At 41.1% G+C, this 20,142-nt stretch overlaps 2 protein-coding genes across 6 annotated transcripts in view; one reads left to right on the forward strand and one right to left on the reverse strand.

Annotated features, from left to right (window-relative positions):
- The window catches only part of PARP14 (poly(ADP-ribose) polymerase family member 14), a 57,280-nt gene extending 44,772 nt beyond the window's left edge, over positions 1 to 12,508 (forward strand). The window contains exons 16-18 of one of the 4 annotated variants that reach the window (XR_009494387.1): positions 431 to 605; positions 9,932 to 10,160; positions 11,296 to 12,508. Coding sequence is in view for 2 of the 4 variants with exons in the window: in NM_001206538.1 (NP_001193467.1) it covers positions 431 to 605; positions 947 to 1,236 (465 nt within the window). In the remaining 2 variants the exon portion in view is untranslated. 4 annotated transcript variants of the gene reach the window in all.
- HSPBAP1 (HSPB1 associated protein 1) overlaps positions 7,138 to 20,142 on the reverse strand; it is a 56,057-nt gene continuing 43,052 nt past the window's right edge. For both annotated transcript variants that reach the window (NM_001014911.1, XM_059880459.1), the window contains 5 exons: positions 18,193 to 18,329; positions 16,704 to 16,875; positions 11,007 to 11,090; positions 8,148 to 8,258; positions 7,138 to 8,020 (listed from right to left, as the gene is read on the reverse strand). In NM_001014911.1, coding sequence (NP_001014911.1) covers positions 7,502 to 8,020; positions 8,148 to 8,258; positions 11,007 to 11,090; positions 16,704 to 16,875; positions 18,193 to 18,329 — 1,023 coding nt within the window. In that variant the 3' untranslated portion in view covers positions 7,138 to 7,501. The remainder of the gene's footprint in view (positions 8,021 to 8,147; positions 8,259 to 11,006; positions 11,091 to 16,703; positions 16,876 to 18,192; positions 18,330 to 20,142) is intronic.

Consider the following 20,142-nt stretch of genomic DNA (forward strand, 5'->3'; position numbering starts at 1 on the left):
AAATTTCCTTCTTGCCTAGACACTCTGGTTCTTCTCCTCCTGTTAGAACATGGCTAGATAAACCAGTATCCCAGATCTGGGGACGAGTGCAGCAAAGTGACAAAGTGAGATAGATGGCAACAGGAGCAGTGAGAAGCTGGAGAGGCTTTGGTCAGCCAAGTTCATATATTGAGGACTTACGATCCTAAACGTTGTCTGCTCTCATATGGTGCATAAAAGATGTTGAAAATTAAATTAATATTCTTATCTAGGCCTATTTCTCTGAAACTCTAGACCTAAAAAGATTTCTGAATGCAGAATGTGTCATCTGGCATTGAATTTGCTGTTCATTGTAATCTGTACTTAAGAAAAATAGTGGTCATGTTTCATCTCCTGCATCTTGCCAAGGGCTCTTAGCAGTGACAGGAAATTTTTCCTTATTGACTTGCAGATTGAGAGGATTCAGAATCCAGAGCTCTGGAAACACTATCAGACAAAGAAAAACAGTATGGATGCCAAGAATGGCCAGGTGACCAATGAGAAGCTGCTCTTCCATGGGACAGATGCTGACTCAGTGGCACTTGTCAACGGAAAAGGCTTTAACCGCAGTTACGCTGGAAAGAATGGTAAGGAAGCATGTAATCTGGCTGCTTCAAAGAAGGTGTCAGCCATGAGAGTCCAAGCTGGCTGGGGACAGCGTGGATGGCATTGTGTTCTCTCATGGTTGGGGGCTATACGACAACCAAAGTTTTAGGTTAGACTCAGTATATTTCATCCCAAAGGGGCTGACTGGCCCTCCAGGGTGGAGGAATGATTTTTAAAAATTAAAAACACACACAAAACTTTTTAAAAGAGGCTTTAGAAAGAACCGAACATTATTTTTAACATTATTTGACATACTGGATCAGTGTGTCAAATTATGGACTGATTGGAAATCCTTAAGGATGGTTTGTTTTTCTTGTCACAGCTACAGCATATGGAAAGGGAACCTATTTTGCTGTCAATGCCAGTTACTCCGCCAGTGATGTGTACTCCAGACCAGACATAAATGGGAAGAAGCATATGTATTATGTGCGAGTACTCACTGGATGCTACACACTTGGAAACGGATCATTAATTGTGCCTCCTCCAAAGGACCACCAAAATCCTACTGACTCATATGACACTGTCACAGATTGTCTGCAAAATCCAAATTTATTTGTGGTATTTTATGACTACCAGGCTTACCCAGAGTACCTCATTACTTTTAGATATTAACATTTTGGTAACCTTTGCAGAAGATATTATTTATCTATACATATCTAACTGTAAAGCAAGTAGTAGTTTTTTTTTTTTTTTTTCTCTAACAGCTTTTTCTAAGATCAAAGGACCTTTGTCACTGAAATCAGACTTTCTCCAGCCTCTCTTTCATAACTGGAATAAACCTATCTTGAGAGCAATAAATTTGAGAATTTAAATCTGATAACTGTTAGCACTGTGTGTCCTTAATCATGGACATCGAATCTATAGAAGTACAGGTGTGTCATTTCCTTCCAGGAAGGAGAGAATAACATTAATCTTAAAGGCAGGGGACACGGTGACACAGTTTCAGCTGCCACTGACATGTCAGGACCCCATACTGCTGTGGGGAGCACATTATTACACCCCATACATGGTGTCATGTCAGGACCCCATACTGCTGTAGGGAGCACAGTATTACACCCCATACATGGTGTCATGTCAGGACCCCATACTGCTGTGGGGAGCACAGTATTACTAAGTGGGTGGGGCTGCTGTCTTACCTGGCTGCAGGAATGGTGTCTAATTCTTTTTATCCCTGGGCTGAGGTCTATGCCTAATGTACAATGGATGCTCTACAAGTGTTTCATAAACTAAAATGAAGAAGTCCCAGTCAGACTCCTGACCAACAGGAACCATCTCTTCAACACCCTTGACTTATTGTCGCTTTGCTGCAAGCTGAAGAGATTCCATCACAGGGAACTGTATTCTTCTCAAATCCGCTGGGGCACATGGCACTGCTCTGGTCAGGGCTCTGGGACTGCAGTGTTGCCATGCCCTGCACAGGCCAGGGGCTGGGGTCTAGCTTGGGGACTAGGTGAATCATGTCCCATGGAGTTGTGCAGTATAGCAGCCCGGTCTCCAACTGGTCCTTTTTCATGATGAACCCAAATCTGCCTTCTTGTAACTTCTATTCGTGGTCTTAGTTCTGCCCAGCAGAAAAAGGGATAATGCCTGCTGTGTCTTCAGCATGAAACCCTATATTAAGTGTGTTAAATAGCTTATTTTCCTTGGCAGCCTAGCTTTTGATGATTTTAAACCCTTGGGCATAAATAAACCAAAGGAATTAAGCAGTCATATTACTAATTTGCTAACCCCCTATCTATTGGATAGTAATGCAAGTTTCTTTTATAATTTCCCTAATTTCAGATTCAAACATTATTGAGTGCCTAAATTGTACCACGTAGTATAATAGGTGCCTTCATACAGTGTTTATTTCATTCCCCCAACACTTTTTAAAGAATTATATCCCCATTTTAAAATTGAGGAAACTACTGCTTAGAGCATGAGAAGCTTCCTTGCCTGAGGTCCCCTGCATAACAGCCCTGAGAGCCAGCGACTGAATCTGGGTCTCTGTGTCTTCAAGCCTCTTGATCTTCCTACTGTAGAACATGGCCTCTAGGTTAATGCTACTGACTCAGGAACATCTCAAACAATGTGTACATTATCCTCATATTTCCATGGCCTTGTCCTTTCTGGCTTTGGTTTTCACTGTAGAGGCTCTTCATTTTGAAGTTCTGAAGGCCAAGAGGCCAGAGCTATGCCCGTGGGGAGCCAGGACAGATGGTGAACTTGGATGGTAGGGGTCACCAGGAGGATAAAGGCACTCTTTCTTGGCCTCAGGACCCCTACCATCCAAGTAGGCACCTTTACCTTTGTGGGCCCCTTACTCCAGGAAAAGTTGCTACTGCATTGGTATAACCATGAATATATCGAAGTTGGATTCTTTTTTTTTTTAAGAAACTAAAACATTTTTGTAGACCTTAAAAGCTCAGGGGCCCCAGCCATTGTGCCTACCAGATAGGCCACCCTGCTAATACCTGGATACTGTAACTTTAGGTGTAACAACTTCAACCCCCTAACCTCTGGATGGGGCTTCCCAGGTGGCACTAGTGGTAAAGAACCCACCCACCAATGCAGGTGATGTAAGAGATGCGGTTTCAATCTCTGGGTCGGGAAGATCCCCTGGAGAAGGGCATGGCAACGCACTTCAGTATTCCTGCCTGGAGAATCAAAGTATTTATTTAATAATTGATTTCACTCATTTGGGCATGCTTATCTGGGAAATATAGGATGAAATGGACCCCTACTTGGTGGCTGACAACCTCCCCCTTTCAATTATCTTTTCTCCCTCTTATAATCCCAATTTGCAGATAGCCAGGATCTCTTTCTGTGTCATAATCTCTATCTCTATAAAATTAAGATATTATCTCCCAACACCCATTTACATTTAGAATCCATTCACATCAATGTCTTAACTCTCTACCCAGGTCTCTGCATGCCAAAGACCTTTAACAGAATTCAGTACGTTGACTGAGAACAGCTTTCAAACTTTTCCAACCCCAACATACACTAAGAAGTACATTTTATGTCAGGCCTAGTATACATACAGATATAACTGAAAATATTATGAAATATACTTACCCTGAAAAAAATGCTCGCTGGACAGTTTCACAAAATACATTGACTACCAAATTCACTGAAATTATGTACTCTTTCATTAAAAAAAATCCTGGTCTCACTCACCAAATTGATTTTATGACTTGCCAATGGGTCATCCATGGAGTCACAAAGAGTCAGACATGACTTAGTGAGTGAACAATAATGGGTCACGATCTACAACTTGAAAAACAATGCTCAAAGAAGTAGCAAAGATAGCAAAATATTTGGGAGGGAGGGGGTGAGGCAAATCTCCGTGAAGAAGGCTATGTGGGAATTCTGGGTGAGGGAGGGGTGCATGCGTGCTCAGTTGTGTTGATTCTCTGCAACTCCATCAACTGTAGCCCGCCAGGTTCCTCTGTCCATGGAGTTCTCCAGGCAAGAATACTGGAATGGGTTTCCATTTCCTATTCCAGGGGATCTTCCCAACCCAGAAGTTGAACTTGTGTGTCTTACGTCTCCTGCACTGGCAGGCGGATTATCACTGAACCACCTGGGAAGCCCGTGAGGGAAGGGGTGAGGGAATTTTGAGTGAAGGAGGGTGTGGGGGAGCTCTCAGTGTAGGGAGGTGTTAAAAAAAAGGGATCTGAAGACCAGGACATGTCTATTTCTGCAATAGGGATATATCTACTATAGATGGGGCTTCCCAGGCAGCTTAGTGGTAAAGAATCCACCTGCAAATGTGGGAGACCAAGGAGACATGGGTTTGGTCCCTGGGTTGGGAAGATCCCCTGGAGAAGGGAATGGCGACCCACTCCAGTATAGCTGGACATGACTTAGTGAATGAGCACGCATGTCGTGCTACAGAAAACAGACATCTTATACTTAGCCACAACATCCTCTGCCCCAATGATTTTGATGCAGTATCGGTCAACAAGGTCTCCTTTTTAAAGTATTAGTCGCTCGGTCGTGTGTGACCCCGTGTACTATAGCCCACCAGGCTTCTCTGTCCATGGGATTCTCCAGGCAAGGATACTGGAGTGGGTTGCCATTCCCTTCTCCAGGGGATCTTTCCAACCCAGGGATCAATCCCATGTCTCCCCACACTGCAGGCAAATTCTTTACTGTCTGAGCCACCAGGAAAGCCTCCTTTAAAAAAAATCTACTCAAATATTTAAGGAGCACCTACCATATGCTGGGCACTGATCAAGGCTCTGCAAATACACAATAATCAAAACCAAGCTCTAATGCAGTGACATTCTAGTTGTAGGAAGACAGACAACAATCAAATAATTAGGTAAATATACAGTGTGAGATAGTGGTGAGTGCATCCTCCAGATGGACCTGGAGCAATCAACCTGCCTGACTTCAGGCTCTACTACAAGGCTACAGTCATTACGACAGTATGGTATTGGCACAAAGACAAAAATATAGATCAATGGAACAAAATAGAAAGCCCAGAGATAAATCCACGCACCTATGGACACCTTATCTTTGACAAAGGAGGCAAGAATATACAATAAAGATAAGACAGTCTCTTTAACAAGTGGTGCTGAGAAAACTGTTCAACCACTTGTAAAAGAATGAAACTAGAACACTTTCTAACACCATACACAAAAATAAACTCAAAATGGATTAAAGATCTAAATGTAAGACCAGAAACTATAAAACTCCTAGAGGAAAACATAGGCAAAACACTCTCTGACATAAATCACAGCAGGATCCTCTATGACCCACCTCCCAGAGTAATGGAAATAAAAGCAAAATTAAACAAATTGGACCTAATTAAACTTAAAAGCTTTTGCACAATGAAAAAAACTATCAGCAAGGTGAAAAGACAGCCTTCAGAATGGGAGAAAATAATAGCAAATGAAGCAACTGACAAAGAATTAATCTCAAAAATATACAAGCAACTCCTACAGCTCAATTCCAGAAAAATAACCCAATCAAAAAATGGGCCAAAGAACTAAACAGACATTTCTCCAAAGAAGACATACAGATGGCTAACAAACAAATGAAAAGATGCTCAACATCACTCATTATCAGAGAAATGCAAATCAAAACCACAATGAGGTACCATTTCACGCCAGTTAGAATGGCTGTTATCCAAAAGTCTACAAGCAATAAATGCTGGAGAGGGTGTGGAGAAAAGGGAACCCTCTTACACTGTTGGTAGGAATGCAAACTAGTACAGCCACTGTGGAGAACAGTGTGGAGATTCCTTAAAAAACTGGAAATAGAACTGCCATATGACCCAGCAATCCCATTGCTGAGCATACACACTGAGGAAACCAAAACGGAAAAGAGACACGTGTACCCCAATGTTCATTGCAGCACTGTTTATAATAGCCAGGACATGGAAGCAACCTAGATGTCCATCAGCAGACAAATGTATAAGAAAGCTGTGGTACATATACACAATGGAATATTACTCAGCCATTAAAGAGATGAGGTGGATGAAACTGGAGCCTATTATACAGAGTGAAGTAAGTCAGAAAGAAAAACACCAATACAGTATACTAATGCATATATATGGAATTTAGAAAGATGATAATGATGACCCTATATGAAAGATAGGAAAAGAGACACAGATGTATAGAACAGTCTTTTGGACTCTGTGGGAGAAGGTGAGGGTGGGATGATTTGAGAGAATAGCATTGAAACATGTACATAAGAAAAATGGGCCAAAGACCCTACAGAAGGATCTTTTTTCAGACCATTCTTTTCTTGGGCATGCTCACCTCCCTTCCTCCTTTCTCCCAGAAAGCCAGCACTCTCTTGGGATTTATTGATACCCTCAGTTTGAAAAGTGAGAAGGATGAGACCAATAGTCAATCTTCTTAAAAGGTGACTTTGTATATCTTTTCTATGTGTTTTTTATGAATGGTTACTGAGATCAATCTGGTTTTTAAATTCGTACTTGAACAGTAACGATAGTAATAATCCCCACATCTTGCAAATGTAATGAGAGTGGGATTAAGTTGACGAAACAAGCTTTCTGTTAGCTTCAGGAGTCAGCAGCATTTGGTCATTTTTATTGCAGGGCTGTTGTCCTTAGTTGTCCCAGCTCCTTCCACAAAGAGGCCCCACCTACTTTTCTCCTGATGGGTACTCTACTCTGGAGCACAGGGGTTAACCAGTGAGAATCCTACACACGTGAGAAGTGTGGTCACTTCAGATCAAGGCGAGAATTCACCCTGCATTTGAATTAAGAGGTTGGCAACCTAGTACAATCACAAATTGTCCCACATCACCTTACTACATAGAGTCCAAAATACCTATTGAAACGAGCAACTGCAATCCCTCCCCCTGCCAAAAATAACAAAAGATAGAATTCACCCAATGGATGCCTTTGATCCATTAAAAAGTTAGCAAACTTTTTCTATAAGGAGTTCCAGTGAATATTTCCAGCTTTGTAAGTCATACTGCCTTTGTCACGACTCAGCTCTGTGACTGTAACCCTAAAGCCACCACAGACAATATGTAAATGAATGGTATGGCCGTGTTTCAATACAACTTTATTTACAAAAACAAGCAGCAGGCTGACCCCTGCTTGAGGCTGATGCAGAGACCACTTCCTGTTGAGAACACCAGGAGCTTGTGTTTGAGACAGGCTGAAGGTATGAGATGGGAGAGGCAAGGCAAAGGCACTGAGGAAAGAGGCATACAAACAACAAAAAGCCAGGCTGTCCAAAGAGCAATGTGTATGCCAGAAGGTGGCAAAAGACTAAAATTTAATTAGGTGAGAACAGTACATTTTAAGCATGTGCAAACTGAACTTTTGCTGGTTCATCTTTTATTTAAAAACTACATTATTTTAAAGATATTCTTAAAACAGTATTTAGAAAATCATTTTCTATTAGAATCACGTACTTCTTCCTTGAATCAGAAGTTGTGCCACTATCCTGGTTACCTGTGGATTCACCAAGCAGTCCAGCAAGTCATCTGTAGAAACGAATGTTTGGGAAACGGCCACAGTCCTATCTGAAGCAATCTGTTCCACAACTGCATTCTCACTCTCACTCATCATTCGCTGCCTCTTTCCAAAGGATTTTCCATTTTTGCTGACAAAGTCTTCACCATCGTTTTCAAATATGCCTCCTCTTTCTGAGGATGGTTCTTCGGAACTTGGTGTGACAGGTACCAGATCAAGGCCAAAAGGACTTGCTGCCTCCTGTTTCACTGTTTCTGAGCTTAAGTTGTGGCCACCAGCTTGTTCTACCCCCACGTGGCTGTGCATGTTTAACTCCTCCTTTATCGTGTACTCTCTGTTGGTTCTCAGTGCTTGGGTTTCTACTACTTCAGACGTTCCATAATGATTAAAAAAAGCAGAGATGGCCCCATTTAAGTAGTGACAATTGATTTCATGGGATGTTTCCTCAAGCTAGGGAAAAAGAAAAACTCCTTAAAATGGTTATACATACTTACATAAATTGGAAAACAAGCGTTCTTGTCAGAGTTGGTTTATCACAGGATAGTAACTGCCATGATGAAAAGTGGAAGAGACCTACCTCAGTTGGGTTTAACCAAGCTCTGGTATTGTGTGGATTCTCTGCAGTTTTCAGGGCACACACAAGCATGCGGGTGATTGCCTCTTCTACCCGGGTTTGGTGGTCCTCTTCCTAAGTCAAGGTTAAAAAAGAAGACACAGTGTTTCATTTGTCTCTGGGTCTCACTGCTTAAAACAGAGGAGAGTCTCTTAACTGCTGTTTTGTTCTTTCATCAACATAAGCTTTGTTACTAAAGGAATGAATATGCTGTTGGCAGACCACGATTTTTACGTGTTAACTATCTTCTGCCACCTAGAAAGAGTTGCAGAATATTTCGCCAACTAAATTTAAGTATGGGTCCTTTCTGTAAGAAATAGGCCTTAAGTATGAATCACCTGTGATATTTTCTTCAGCATTTTCCAGTCTCTGACATGTTTAAAGTTTCTTTTAAAAAGTATCACATGAAAATGAATAATCCCAATAGAGGATTATTTTGACAAGCTAATTTTTTGAGGAATGGGAAAAAAATTTTAATAAACATTCTTGGTTGGATGGCATCACTGATGCAATGGACATAAAACTGGGCAATCTCCAGGAGATGGTGAGGGACAGGGAAGCTTGGCGTGCTATAGTCCATGGGGTTGTGAAGAGTCGGACACGACTTAGTGACTGAACAACAACAACATTCTTGGCCACAAGAGTGAGAAGGCTAAATATCTATCTATCTATTGTATCTTAAGATACAATAAGTATAAACTATGGCAATCATGATAAACTACATTAAAATTAGTAACTTTTGTTCATCAAAAGACACCATAAAGGAAATAAAGAAGCCAGATGTCTGTAACATATATAACTGATTGCAAAATATATAAAGAATCTGCACACATCAGTAAGACAAATGACCCATTTTTTTTTTTAATGGGCAAAAGCCACGAAGACAAACATGTCAAAAAAAGAACAATTATATGAGTAATAAACACATGAAAATAAGCTTAGCCTCATTAATAATCAGGGAAATGCAAATCAAGAAACCCATGAGACTGGCAAAAGAGGGTCTGATAATTCCAAATGATGGAGAAATGTCAAATAATTGACAGGAATCTTATACATTGATGGCGGGAATGTATGCTGACAGACATTTGGAAAATATGCAGGCATTATATTATAAACCTGAGTACTGTACACCCTACAGATGGCAATTCCACTTCTAGATATATACACATTCTCTGGAGAAACTCTTGCGCATGTATACAAGAATATTCTATTTATAAAAGCAAAAAAACTAAAAGCAACCCAATTAGACATCAACAGAAAAATGAATCAATAAACTGTGGTACATTAACACTAGAGGATATTATTATACCACAGTGAAAATGAATGACCAGCTACATGTGACAACAGAGATGAATATTAGAAACACAGATGAATATTAGAAACATAATATTAAATTTAAAAAAAAAGCAAATCCTCAAGATGAGATACCACTTCTCCTAGGATGGCTATAATAAAAAATACAGATAACAAATGTTCATAAGGATGTGGAGAAATCAGAATCTTCATACTTTGTTGGGGGAATGTAAATGGTGCACTGCTTGGAAAATAGCAATTTCTGGCAATTCCTCAGAAAATTAAATCTAGAGTTACCAGATGGTTAATTTTATGAGTCAACTTGGGTAGGCTATGGTGACCAATTGTCTAGTCAAACACTATTCTAGATGTCACTGTGAAGATATTTCATAGATGTGATTAACATTTATAATCAGCTGACTTTAAGTAAAAGCAGATTATCCTCAATAATGCAGGTGGACCTCATCTGATCAGTTGAACGCTTTAAGAGCAAAATTTAAGGTTTCTTGGAGAAAAAAAAATTCTGCCTCAAGACTGCAACAGAAATCCTAAGCCAGTTTACATACAGCCTGCCAGCCTGTCTTACAGATTCTGGACTCTAGACTGCAACTTGAACTCATCTGAATTTCCAGCCTGCTGGCCTGCCCGGCTGATGTCCATATGATCCAGCAACTCCACACCCAGGTATATACCGAAAGAAATGGAAACATACATCCACACAAAACCACGTACGTAAATGACAGCAGTAGCATTATTCATAAGAGCCAAAAGTAGACACAATCCAAAGGTCCATCACTGATTAGTGGATAAACAAAATGTGGTATGTCTAAACAGTACTTTTTAGCTATATAAAAAAAGGAATGAAGTACTGATACACACTACTCCAAGGATGATTCTTAAAAACATTATGCTAAATGAAAGACGCCAGCCATGGCTGTGATCAAAGTCTCTGGTTAAAGCATGTGCAGATGCAACAACGCTTCAGGTGGGAGAGACAGACTTGAACCATAATGGTAGCCATTCTAATTGTCAAGTGGAACAGGCAACCAGGATTAAGCATAGCATATTGGAGGGAAAAAGCCTTTGGCAGAAATAAAATGATAAAACCTAGCACTGAAAGACTGCTCTGAAAAGATGTGTAACTCAGGACTGTGAATTGTGCAATTAGTAATGAGGACACTGAGCCAAGAAGCAGATATTTCCAGCCCAGATGGTGTGGGATGGGACTAGCACCATGGGACGTGTGTGGCAGGTTCAGCCAGGCCCAACACAGTTCTCCTAACAGTCAAGGGAGCAGGCCCGGCACACCAACCTCAGGGCGCACTGTGCCCCGAGAAGAAAGAGGACAGCGTGTCACAAAAACCCTATTTCCAACCTCACCACCCACCAACAGAGCACAGAATCCATAACCCATAGCACAGCAAACAAGGTAGCACGGGAGTGTTGGTTAAAATTAATCATCAAGTTATAAAGACAGGCACTGTGTATCTTAAAAGCAAGGAGATGACATTTGTTAGAAAAGGAAAATACCAGCTCAATCCACGAGTTTATACTGACAGTGACAGGATCAATGGATTCCACATAATGCCACCAGTGTCTGGGAACAAACAGAACCTGAAAACCAAACAAAAAATGGTTAGCACAAAACCAAGACATTTTACTTTTATGTCAGAATCAGATCTAAATTGAAGCTGCTAGGAAAAAAAATTCAAATGAATTTAGAGCAATATTGTAATAGGAAAGGGAAAAGTAAGAAAAAGCTCCCATAATCCTTTTATTCCTTTAAAAAAAAATTAACAAGTTTGCATGTTCTATAAAGGATATTGGCTTCCCTGGTGGCTCAGATGGGAAGATCCCCTGGAGAAGAGAATGGCAACCCACTCCAGTATTCTTGCCTGGAGAATTCCACGGACAGAAGAGCCTGGCGGGCTACAAGTCCATGAGGTCACAAGGAGTTGGACACGACTGAGCGACTAACACTTTCACTTTTTCACAAAGGATATTACCAGCTTCTCCAGTCTCTACTCTCCTTTATGCTGGACCGTCTCTGTCTGCATCCAAATCTTGGTAAAGGATTCTGAGATTGTAACTCTTCCTCCTTTCCATCACATAAGAATTGTATGAGTTCTGAGAAAGGGCATACATAAAAATACAGGACATAGTTTCTGACTTCTCACAGTATAAAATCTAGCCAATGAAAAAATAATATATAGAACAGTGGCATTATACAAGGGTAAATCAGAGGAGTGGACACTGGTGGTAGAGAATTTCAGAGGTGAGAGAAGCAGGCACAAACTAGGGAGGTCAGGGGCAACCTGGATGAAGGAAGTGTGATCTGAGCCACGACTGGGAGAGAACGAGGACGTGCCAGGAGGGGGAAAGGGGCAAGGGAGGCGGGACTGTCGAGGGACAGCAAGCAGGCCGGTTTTACCACTGCAGAAGGAATACTGGGGAATAAAGTAGGAGAATCAGGTTAGGGCCAGTGGAGGGCCCTGAATTCAGAATAAAGAATCTGGATTTTATATCCTGTAGGCATTACAAGTTCCTGAGTTCTGAGTAAGTGGACGGTTAAAATAGTGACATTATGGGAAAGTCTGGAAGGACAAGAGAGTCCTGCAATGGTCCACTTAGTAAATGTTTAGATTTAAACAGGAAGGAATAGCAAACGAAAGCAATGGGCAGAGCCAAGAAGGACTGTATTTGTCCAGACTCACTACAAGAGTCTGTGAAAGGCCAAGTAGAGTAGAAACTTTGGGTTTGGATTTAGAAAATGGTAGCACTTGCTACAGACAAGGTGGAGGTGGGAAGAGCGCTCCTTTCAGGAGAATCAGGCACTGAAAATGGCCACTACAGCCACTGGCTTTAGTCATTAGGAGGCCTCGAATCTCCTATCACAGAGTTTACTTTCAGTACAGAGGTAGGAGGGGGCCCAGTTTATGGTGGATTCAGGAAAGAGAATGATGTGAAAAACTGATACAATGGACAGAAATACTCATTGAATTTGGCTATTAAAGTAAAAGAAAAAAAAAGAATTAGCAGCCACTTCACACCCACTAAAATGGCTACAGTTGTAGTAATATAATAATAGTAATAATAATAAAGGAAGATAACAAGTGTTGGAGAGGATGTAAAGCAATTAGAACCCACATAGATTGCTGGTGGGAATGTAAAATGGTGCAGCTGCTATGGAAAACAGTTTGGCAATTCCCCCAAAAGTTAAAACACAGAATTAACATATGACCCAGCAATTCCACTCCTACATAAATACTCAAGAGAACTGAAAATATATGTTCTTACAAAACCTTGTACACAAATATTTATAACAGTATTATCATAATAACCAAAAAAGTGGAAACAACCCAAATACCCATCAGGTGTTTAATGGATAAATAAAATGTATATTCACATAATGGAACAACAGGCAGTTCAGTTGCTTAGTCGTGTCCGACTCTTTGCGACCCCATGGACTGCAGCACTCCAGGCTTCCCCGTCCATCACAAACTCCTGGAGCTTGCTCAAACTCATGTCCATTGAGTCGGTGATGCCATCCAACCATCTCATCCTTTATTGTCCCCTTCTCCTCCTGCCTTCAATCTTTCCCAGCATCAGGGTCTTTTCAAATGAGTCAGTTATTCACATCAGGTGGCCAAAGTATTGGAGTTTCAGCTTCAGCATCAGTCCTTCCAATGACTATTCAGGACTGATTTCCTTTAGGATTGACTGGTTGGATCTCCTTGCAGTCCAAGGGACTCTCAAGAGTCTTCTCCAACACCACAGTTCAAAAGCATCAATTCTTTGGTGCTCAGCTTTCTTTATGATCCAACTCTCACATCCATACATGACTACTGGAAAAACCATTCTCTGACTACATGGACCTTCATCGGAAAAGAAATGTCTCTGCTTTTTAATATGCTGTCTAGATTGGTCATAGCTTTTCTTCCAAGAGTGTCTTTTAATTTCATGGCTGCAGTCACCATCTGCAGTGACTCTGGAGCCCAAGTCTGTCATTGTTTCCCCATTTATTTGCCACCAAGTGATGGGACCAGAGGCCATGATCTTAGTTTTTTGAAAGTTGAGTTTTAAGCCAACTTTTTCACTCTCCTCTTTCACTTTCATCAAGAGGCTCTTCAGTGCCTCTTCACTTTCCGCCATAAGGGTGGTGTCATCTGCGTATCTGAGGTTTGATTTCAGCTTGTGCTTCATCCAGCCCAGCATTTTGCATGATGCACTCTGCATATAAGTTAAATAAGCAGGGTGACAATATACAGCCTTGACATACTCCTTTCCTGATTTGGAACCAGTCTGTTGTTTCATGTCCAGTTCTAACTGTTGCTTCTTGACCTGCGTACAGATTGCTCAGGAGGCAGGTAAGGTGGTCTGGTATTCTCCTCTCTTGAAGAACTTTCCAGTTAGTTGTAATCTACACAGTCAAAGGCTTTAGCATAATCAAGAAAGCAGAGGTAGATGTTTTTCTGGATCTCTTGCTTTTTCGATGATCCAATGGATGTTGGCAACTTGATCTCTGGTTCCTCTGCCGTTTCTAAATCCAGCTTGAACATCTGGAAGTTCATGGTTTGTACTGCTGAAACCTGGCTTGGAGAAATTTGAGCATTACTTTGCTAGCATCTGAAAGTGAAGTGAAAGTGAAGTCGCTCAGTCATGTCCAACTCTTTGAGACCCCATGGACTGTAGCCTACCAGGCTCCTCCGTCCATGGGATTCTCCAGGCAAAAATACTGGAGTGGGTTGCCATTTCCTTCTCCAGGGGATCTTTCTGACCCAGGGATTGAACCCCAGTCTCCCACATTGCAGACAGATGCTTTAACCTCTGAGCCACCAGGGAAGCCCCGTGCTAGCATCTGAGATGAGTACAATTGTGCGGTAGTTTCAACATTCTTTGGCATTGCCTTTCTTTGGGATTGGAATGAAAACTGACCTTTTCCAGTCCTGTGGCCATTGCTGAGTTTTCCAAATTTGTTGGCATATTGACTGCAGCACTTTCACAGCATCATCTTTTAGGATTTGAAAGAGCTCAACTAGAATTCCATCACCTCTACTAGCTTTGTTCGTAGTGATGCTTCCTAAGGCCCACTTGACTTTGCACTCCAGGATGTCTGGCTGTAGGTGAATGATCACACCATCGTCGTTATCTGGGTCATGAAGATCTTTTTTGTACAGTTCTTCTGTGTATTCTTGCCACCCCTTCTTAATATCTTCTGCTTCTGTTAGGTCCATACCATTTCTGTCCTTCATTGTGCCCATCTTTGCATGAAGTGTTCCCTTGGTATCTCTAATTTTCTTGAAGAGATCTCTAGTCTTCCCCATTCTATTGTTTTCCTCTATTACTTTGCATTGATCACTGAGGAAGGCTTTCTTATCTCTCCTTACTATTGTTTGGAACTCTGCATTCAAGTGGGTATAGCTTTCCTTTCTCCTTTGCCTTTAGCTTCTCTTCTTCCCTCAGCTATTTGTAATGGAACATATTCATCCAAAAAAAGAATGAAGAGCCAATAACATTCTACAGTGTGGATGAACCTTGAGGAGATTATGCTATGTGAAAGGAGCCAGACATAAAAGACCACAGATTGCACAACTGCACTTATATGAGACGTCCAGAATAGGTAAATCTATAAAGAAAGAAAACAGAGAAGTGGCTGTCAGGGTCTGGGGGGATAGGTGAATGGGGAGTGACTGCTGACAAGACGAGGAAACAGTCAGACTGTGTGAGCTGGAGCACTCGAGTGTAAAGGAGGCAGGAACAGCCAGTGAGAAGGGGGCAAAGGAAGGAACACAGGCAGGTAAGAGGGATAACCAAGGGAATAAAATCTTAAGAGACTAAGAAAACCCGGTAAATGTTAATAAAATATCTGACCGTAAATGCCAGTGTTGTAGAGCTGATTTTCCCCACTGGGTAGAAGCACTAAGCACCAAACCTTTGGAGATATTTCAGAGACAGTCAGTCACAAAAGCAGCATCCATTCTTGCTTAAAAGCAAATCATTCTCAACAAATATATGATATCACTTACATGTGGACTCTACAAAATGATAAACAAATCTATATACAGAACAGAAACAGACTCCCAGACACAGAAAACAAGCTTATGGGTATCACGTCTGGTTATGGGGGAAGGGGTAATTTAGGAGCAGGGGATTAACAGACACAAACTACTGCACACAGAATATACAGGCAACAGGGATTTACTGTATAGTACAGAGAACTATATTCAATATCTTGTAATAAATTATAATGGAATATAACCTGAAAAAATATATAACTGAATCACTGTGCTATACATCTGAAACTAACACAATATTGTAAATCAACTATACTTCTATTATACAGAGTGAAGTAAGCCAGAAAGAAAAACACCAATACAGTATACTAACACATATATATGGAATTTAGAAAGAAGGTAACAATAACCCTGTGTACGAGACAGCAAAAGAGACACTGATGTATAGAACAGTCTTTTGGACTCTGTGGGAGAGGGAGAGGGTGGGATGATATGGGAGAATGGCATTGAAATATGTATAATATCATATATGAAACGAGTCGCCAGTCCAGGTTCGATGCACGATACTGGATGCTTGGGGCTGGTGCACTGGGACGACCCAGAGGGATGGTGTGGGGAGGGAGGAGGGATGAGGGTTCAGGATGGGGAGCACATGTATACCTGTGGCAGATTCATTTTGATATTTGGCAAAACCAATACAATATTGTAAAGTTTAAAAATAAAATAAAATTAAAAAAAAATAAAAAATAAAAAAACCCCTTAAATCCCTAAATCATTCTTAGTTCAATCTGCCGTTGTTGGCCCACTAACTGGATACACTTGAACCTGTGTTTGTGTGCCTGGATTCTAACGTAGTTGAACAGATATTAACTGTAAATAAATGTTTCAGAAGTGCTCAAGTACTCATGCCTTGACACCTCCTCTTAACCTAAACAAAAATGACTGAGCTCCTGGATCTTCGTCCATAGTCCATTCTCCTCTTCACCACCAGGAGGAGCCATGCACCCTCCTCTCATTTCCCTTCCATGACCTGTGAAGCCGGGACTGTGTGAAGCCTACAGCTGGAGAAGCTGGCATCCAATAGCAGAGCAGCAGGGAAGGGACCACTGTCATCATTTGTACTGGTGGGGAGGCACGTGACATAGGACTTGAAAGAAGTTATAGCTGGGGTGTCCAGTGACAGGTCACCAGTGTTTTAAAGCTCCCACTTTACCTGTCCTGGGCTCAGAGTGACCATATGTCTTCGAGCTTTCCGGAACTGAGGAAAACGTTTTAAATCAGGATTGACAACATTGATTTTACTGAACACACTGGATTCTTCATAAGGGATTCTAGTTGGATAAAGGAAAGGAGTATCTTCAGGAGGAAAGAGATGCCATCTTTTCCTAATGGAAAAAAAAAAAGATACAAGTTAGTATTGTAGACTTGAGACAAAAGATGTAAGAAGGCAGCAGCGAAGTGCCGGTTTTCACCCATTTTCATTCAATCCATCGAGGAATACAGGAGCCACCTCAGGGGTCACCTGGCCCATCTCTCACTCAGTTCTGGAATCTCCTCTGCAGACACCTGGTGGAGGTAGGGTAGCAACTAGTGGGTATCTAAGGATGTCCTAAGTAGCCCCTTTGCAGGGACAAGATCTACTTTGTAAGATAATTCTCAAATCAAAGTCAGTCTCCTCATAAGCTGTTTCCATTCCTATAGCTAGAGCTACCTAGAATAACCTCCACTCTTTCAAATCTCTGTATTCTTATCTTATCCAGAGTAACCTGTCAGGGTTCTGTCCATCAAGTTAAATTTTCTTCTCCCTGTTTGGACTGTGAATTTCTTAAGTTAAACATTTGTTAAATTGATTCATTAAGGAAGAGAAATGCACAAATGATGCCACACAATAAAAAGTAGTATAATATAGGGATGTGCAAAAAGAGAAAACTGTAAAATGGTTTCGTCACTTTAAAATTTATTTTTTTTGGAAAATGGAAGTGATAAATCTTAACTCACAAAACATTAGACACACCAATATTTGGAGCCAACAGAGGGAGGACCTGAGGCAAAGAAGGGAGAAGTGAAAAGGGAAGAGACACATACAGAAATCCACAGATGGGGAAGTAGAGAGAGAAAAGAACCAAGTTCTGAGACAAGTCCTTAAGCCCTCCAGTGACCCCTGGCAGTTACAGTAGGGCTATCTTGTCCTTTCAAGATAGCTGACTGCTCTTCTTAAACTAGGAAGTATAAAGTCTTATTTTGCCTTAGAGATGATAAAGCTGCTCCCTTCCCCTGGCCTCGTTTGGAGAATACGTTTAGAATGTCAGAGCTGGAAAGACCTTATCAGTCTAATTTTATTTTCAAAGAAGTGGAAGAAGGAGCCAGCTAAGCAGACAACTGCCTAGCTGAACTGGGAGTGGATGCCTGGAAGTTCTGGATGAGCTTTCTAAGAACAATCCTGATCATGGCTGAGAGGCACAGCACACAGAAACCACCATACATACTGCTCCCCTTGTTTCACAAAGGACGAGACTGAACCAGAGATGAAGAGATTTGCCCTGGTCATGAGACAGGCTGACAGAATGGAGCAGGGAGTCCTGCTGCCTACCCAATAGTCACTGCTTTTCCTGTACAACACACAAAGACACAAACACACACACACGCACACATACATTTCTCTCTCTCTCTCCCTCCTGCATGCCTATGCACATATGCATTACCTTCCTTGTACCTGGAATACTAAGTTGCAACCATAGGTGTCCAGATGACAGGGTGTATGGGCCCCCAGGGAGCCGATCCACAATGTACTCTCCTGTCCATTTCTTCCAGGAAACCCAAAGTCAGACCATATCACATCCTGTTATGAAAATAAAGTTACAGTCCATCAGGAAACAACCAACTCTGCTGTATAGTAGTGTTACACATTTCCACTTACACATCTGGTTTGGGGCAATGGGAACCACTCTCTTATAGAAAGCACTACAGATGGAAGAGCTTAGGTTTCCAGAGCAGTCCAAGAAGTCTTTTTAACCAACAACATATCTGAATGACCTCACTAATAGCAGTTACTCAACAAATATTTAATGTCTGCCTACAACACGCCTGGCACTCTCCTAGAGCATGTGACCAATCAGTGAACAAAATAGACAAAAATGCCCACCCAAATGAAGCCTACATTTTAGAGGCTGGAGACGGACAATAAACACTAGACGGAGTAATGAGGATATCTGGTGGAAGTGACTCAGGCAGTAGGAACAGTGACTGAGATGCAAACAGTTTTGTTTTTTTTTTAATCTCTGAAGCTCAACTCATGAATCCAGAAAGGCATATTCCCTCTAAACAGTGTAGATATTTTGAGGTATAAGTAATACATTAACTTTTTGCACTTCAAAGACCACATGAAAGAAGGCTTCTCCTAGGTTGTTGTTCAGTTGGTCAGTTGTGTCTTACTCTTTGCAGCCTCATGGCCTGCATCATGCCATGCTTCTCTGTCCTTCACTATCTCCAAGAGTTTGCTCAAACTCATGTCCATTGAGTCAATGATACCATCCAAAAGTCTCATCCTTTGTTGCTCCTTTCTCCTCCTGCCTTCATTCAATCTTTTCCAGCATCAGGGTCCTTTCCAATGAGTCAGCTCTTTGTATCAGGTGACCAAAATACTAGAGGTTCAGCTTCAGCATCAGTCCTTCCAATGAATATTCAGGGTTGATTTCATTTAGGATTGACTGATCTGATTTCCTTGCAGTCCAAGGGACCCTCAAGAGTCTTCTCCAGCACCACAGTTTGAAAGCATCAATTCTTTGGCGTTCAACCTTCTTTATGGTCCAACTCTCACATCTGTATATGACTACTGAAAAAACCACAGCTTTGACTATACAGACTTTTGTAAGCAAAGTGATGTTTTTGCTTTCTAATATGCTGTCTAGGTTTGTCTCCTAGGTTAGTGTAGTTGTTTAAAACTATAGATGCCTTTACTATGGAACGTTAGGTCATCCCTACTAAATCAGAGTGTCCAGGTGGGGGAGACACAGCACATATTTTGAAACACTATTGCTATGCTCCTTAGTCATGAACTCTAAGTGTAAAGAACTTTAAAACAGAGACAGCACTTTGAACTTGGCACTCCTTATGTCTAGTTCTCTTTCTTTCAACAAACTGCTCTGCTTGATTTTATTTAGGCTTAAAGAAAGAATGTTCTTGCTTTTAAATAAAAGTTGGAAAACTACAAATGTAGTTTGACATAAACTCAAATCCATGGAACTTAAAATATGTACAAGCTGAAAAGGACACCCTAATGAACCAGATAGAAAGGTTTGGCTTTATTTATTTTCTGAATCATGAATTTTTCCTATTGAATTTTAAAGAATAAAGCAAAGTAAAAAACACTTTTAGGTGCAGAACATTGTCCTAAATACTGACACTACTTTAACAGTTTCTTCAATCTGCATTTTTTATTTTTAGAGGCAGAACATTAACATTACTCGAAAAGAAAGGATTCTGGAGAGACATTTTAATAGATGGTTTTAAGGAAGACTAGAAAAACCATTTTCATTTTTGTTTTCAGTGATGAAGACAGCAGAATATGTGCATATAACTGATATCTGTTATTAAAGGCAGAGTTTTTGAAAAGTCAGCACTATGATACATGCATATGGTTCCATGCAGCATCT

This window comes from Bos taurus, chromosome 1 (assembly GCF_002263795.3).
Source record: "Bos taurus isolate L1 Dominette 01449 registration number 42190680 breed Hereford chromosome 1, ARS-UCD2.0, whole genome shotgun sequence".
NCBI lineage: Eukaryota > Metazoa > Chordata > Mammalia > Artiodactyla > Bovidae > Bos > Bos taurus.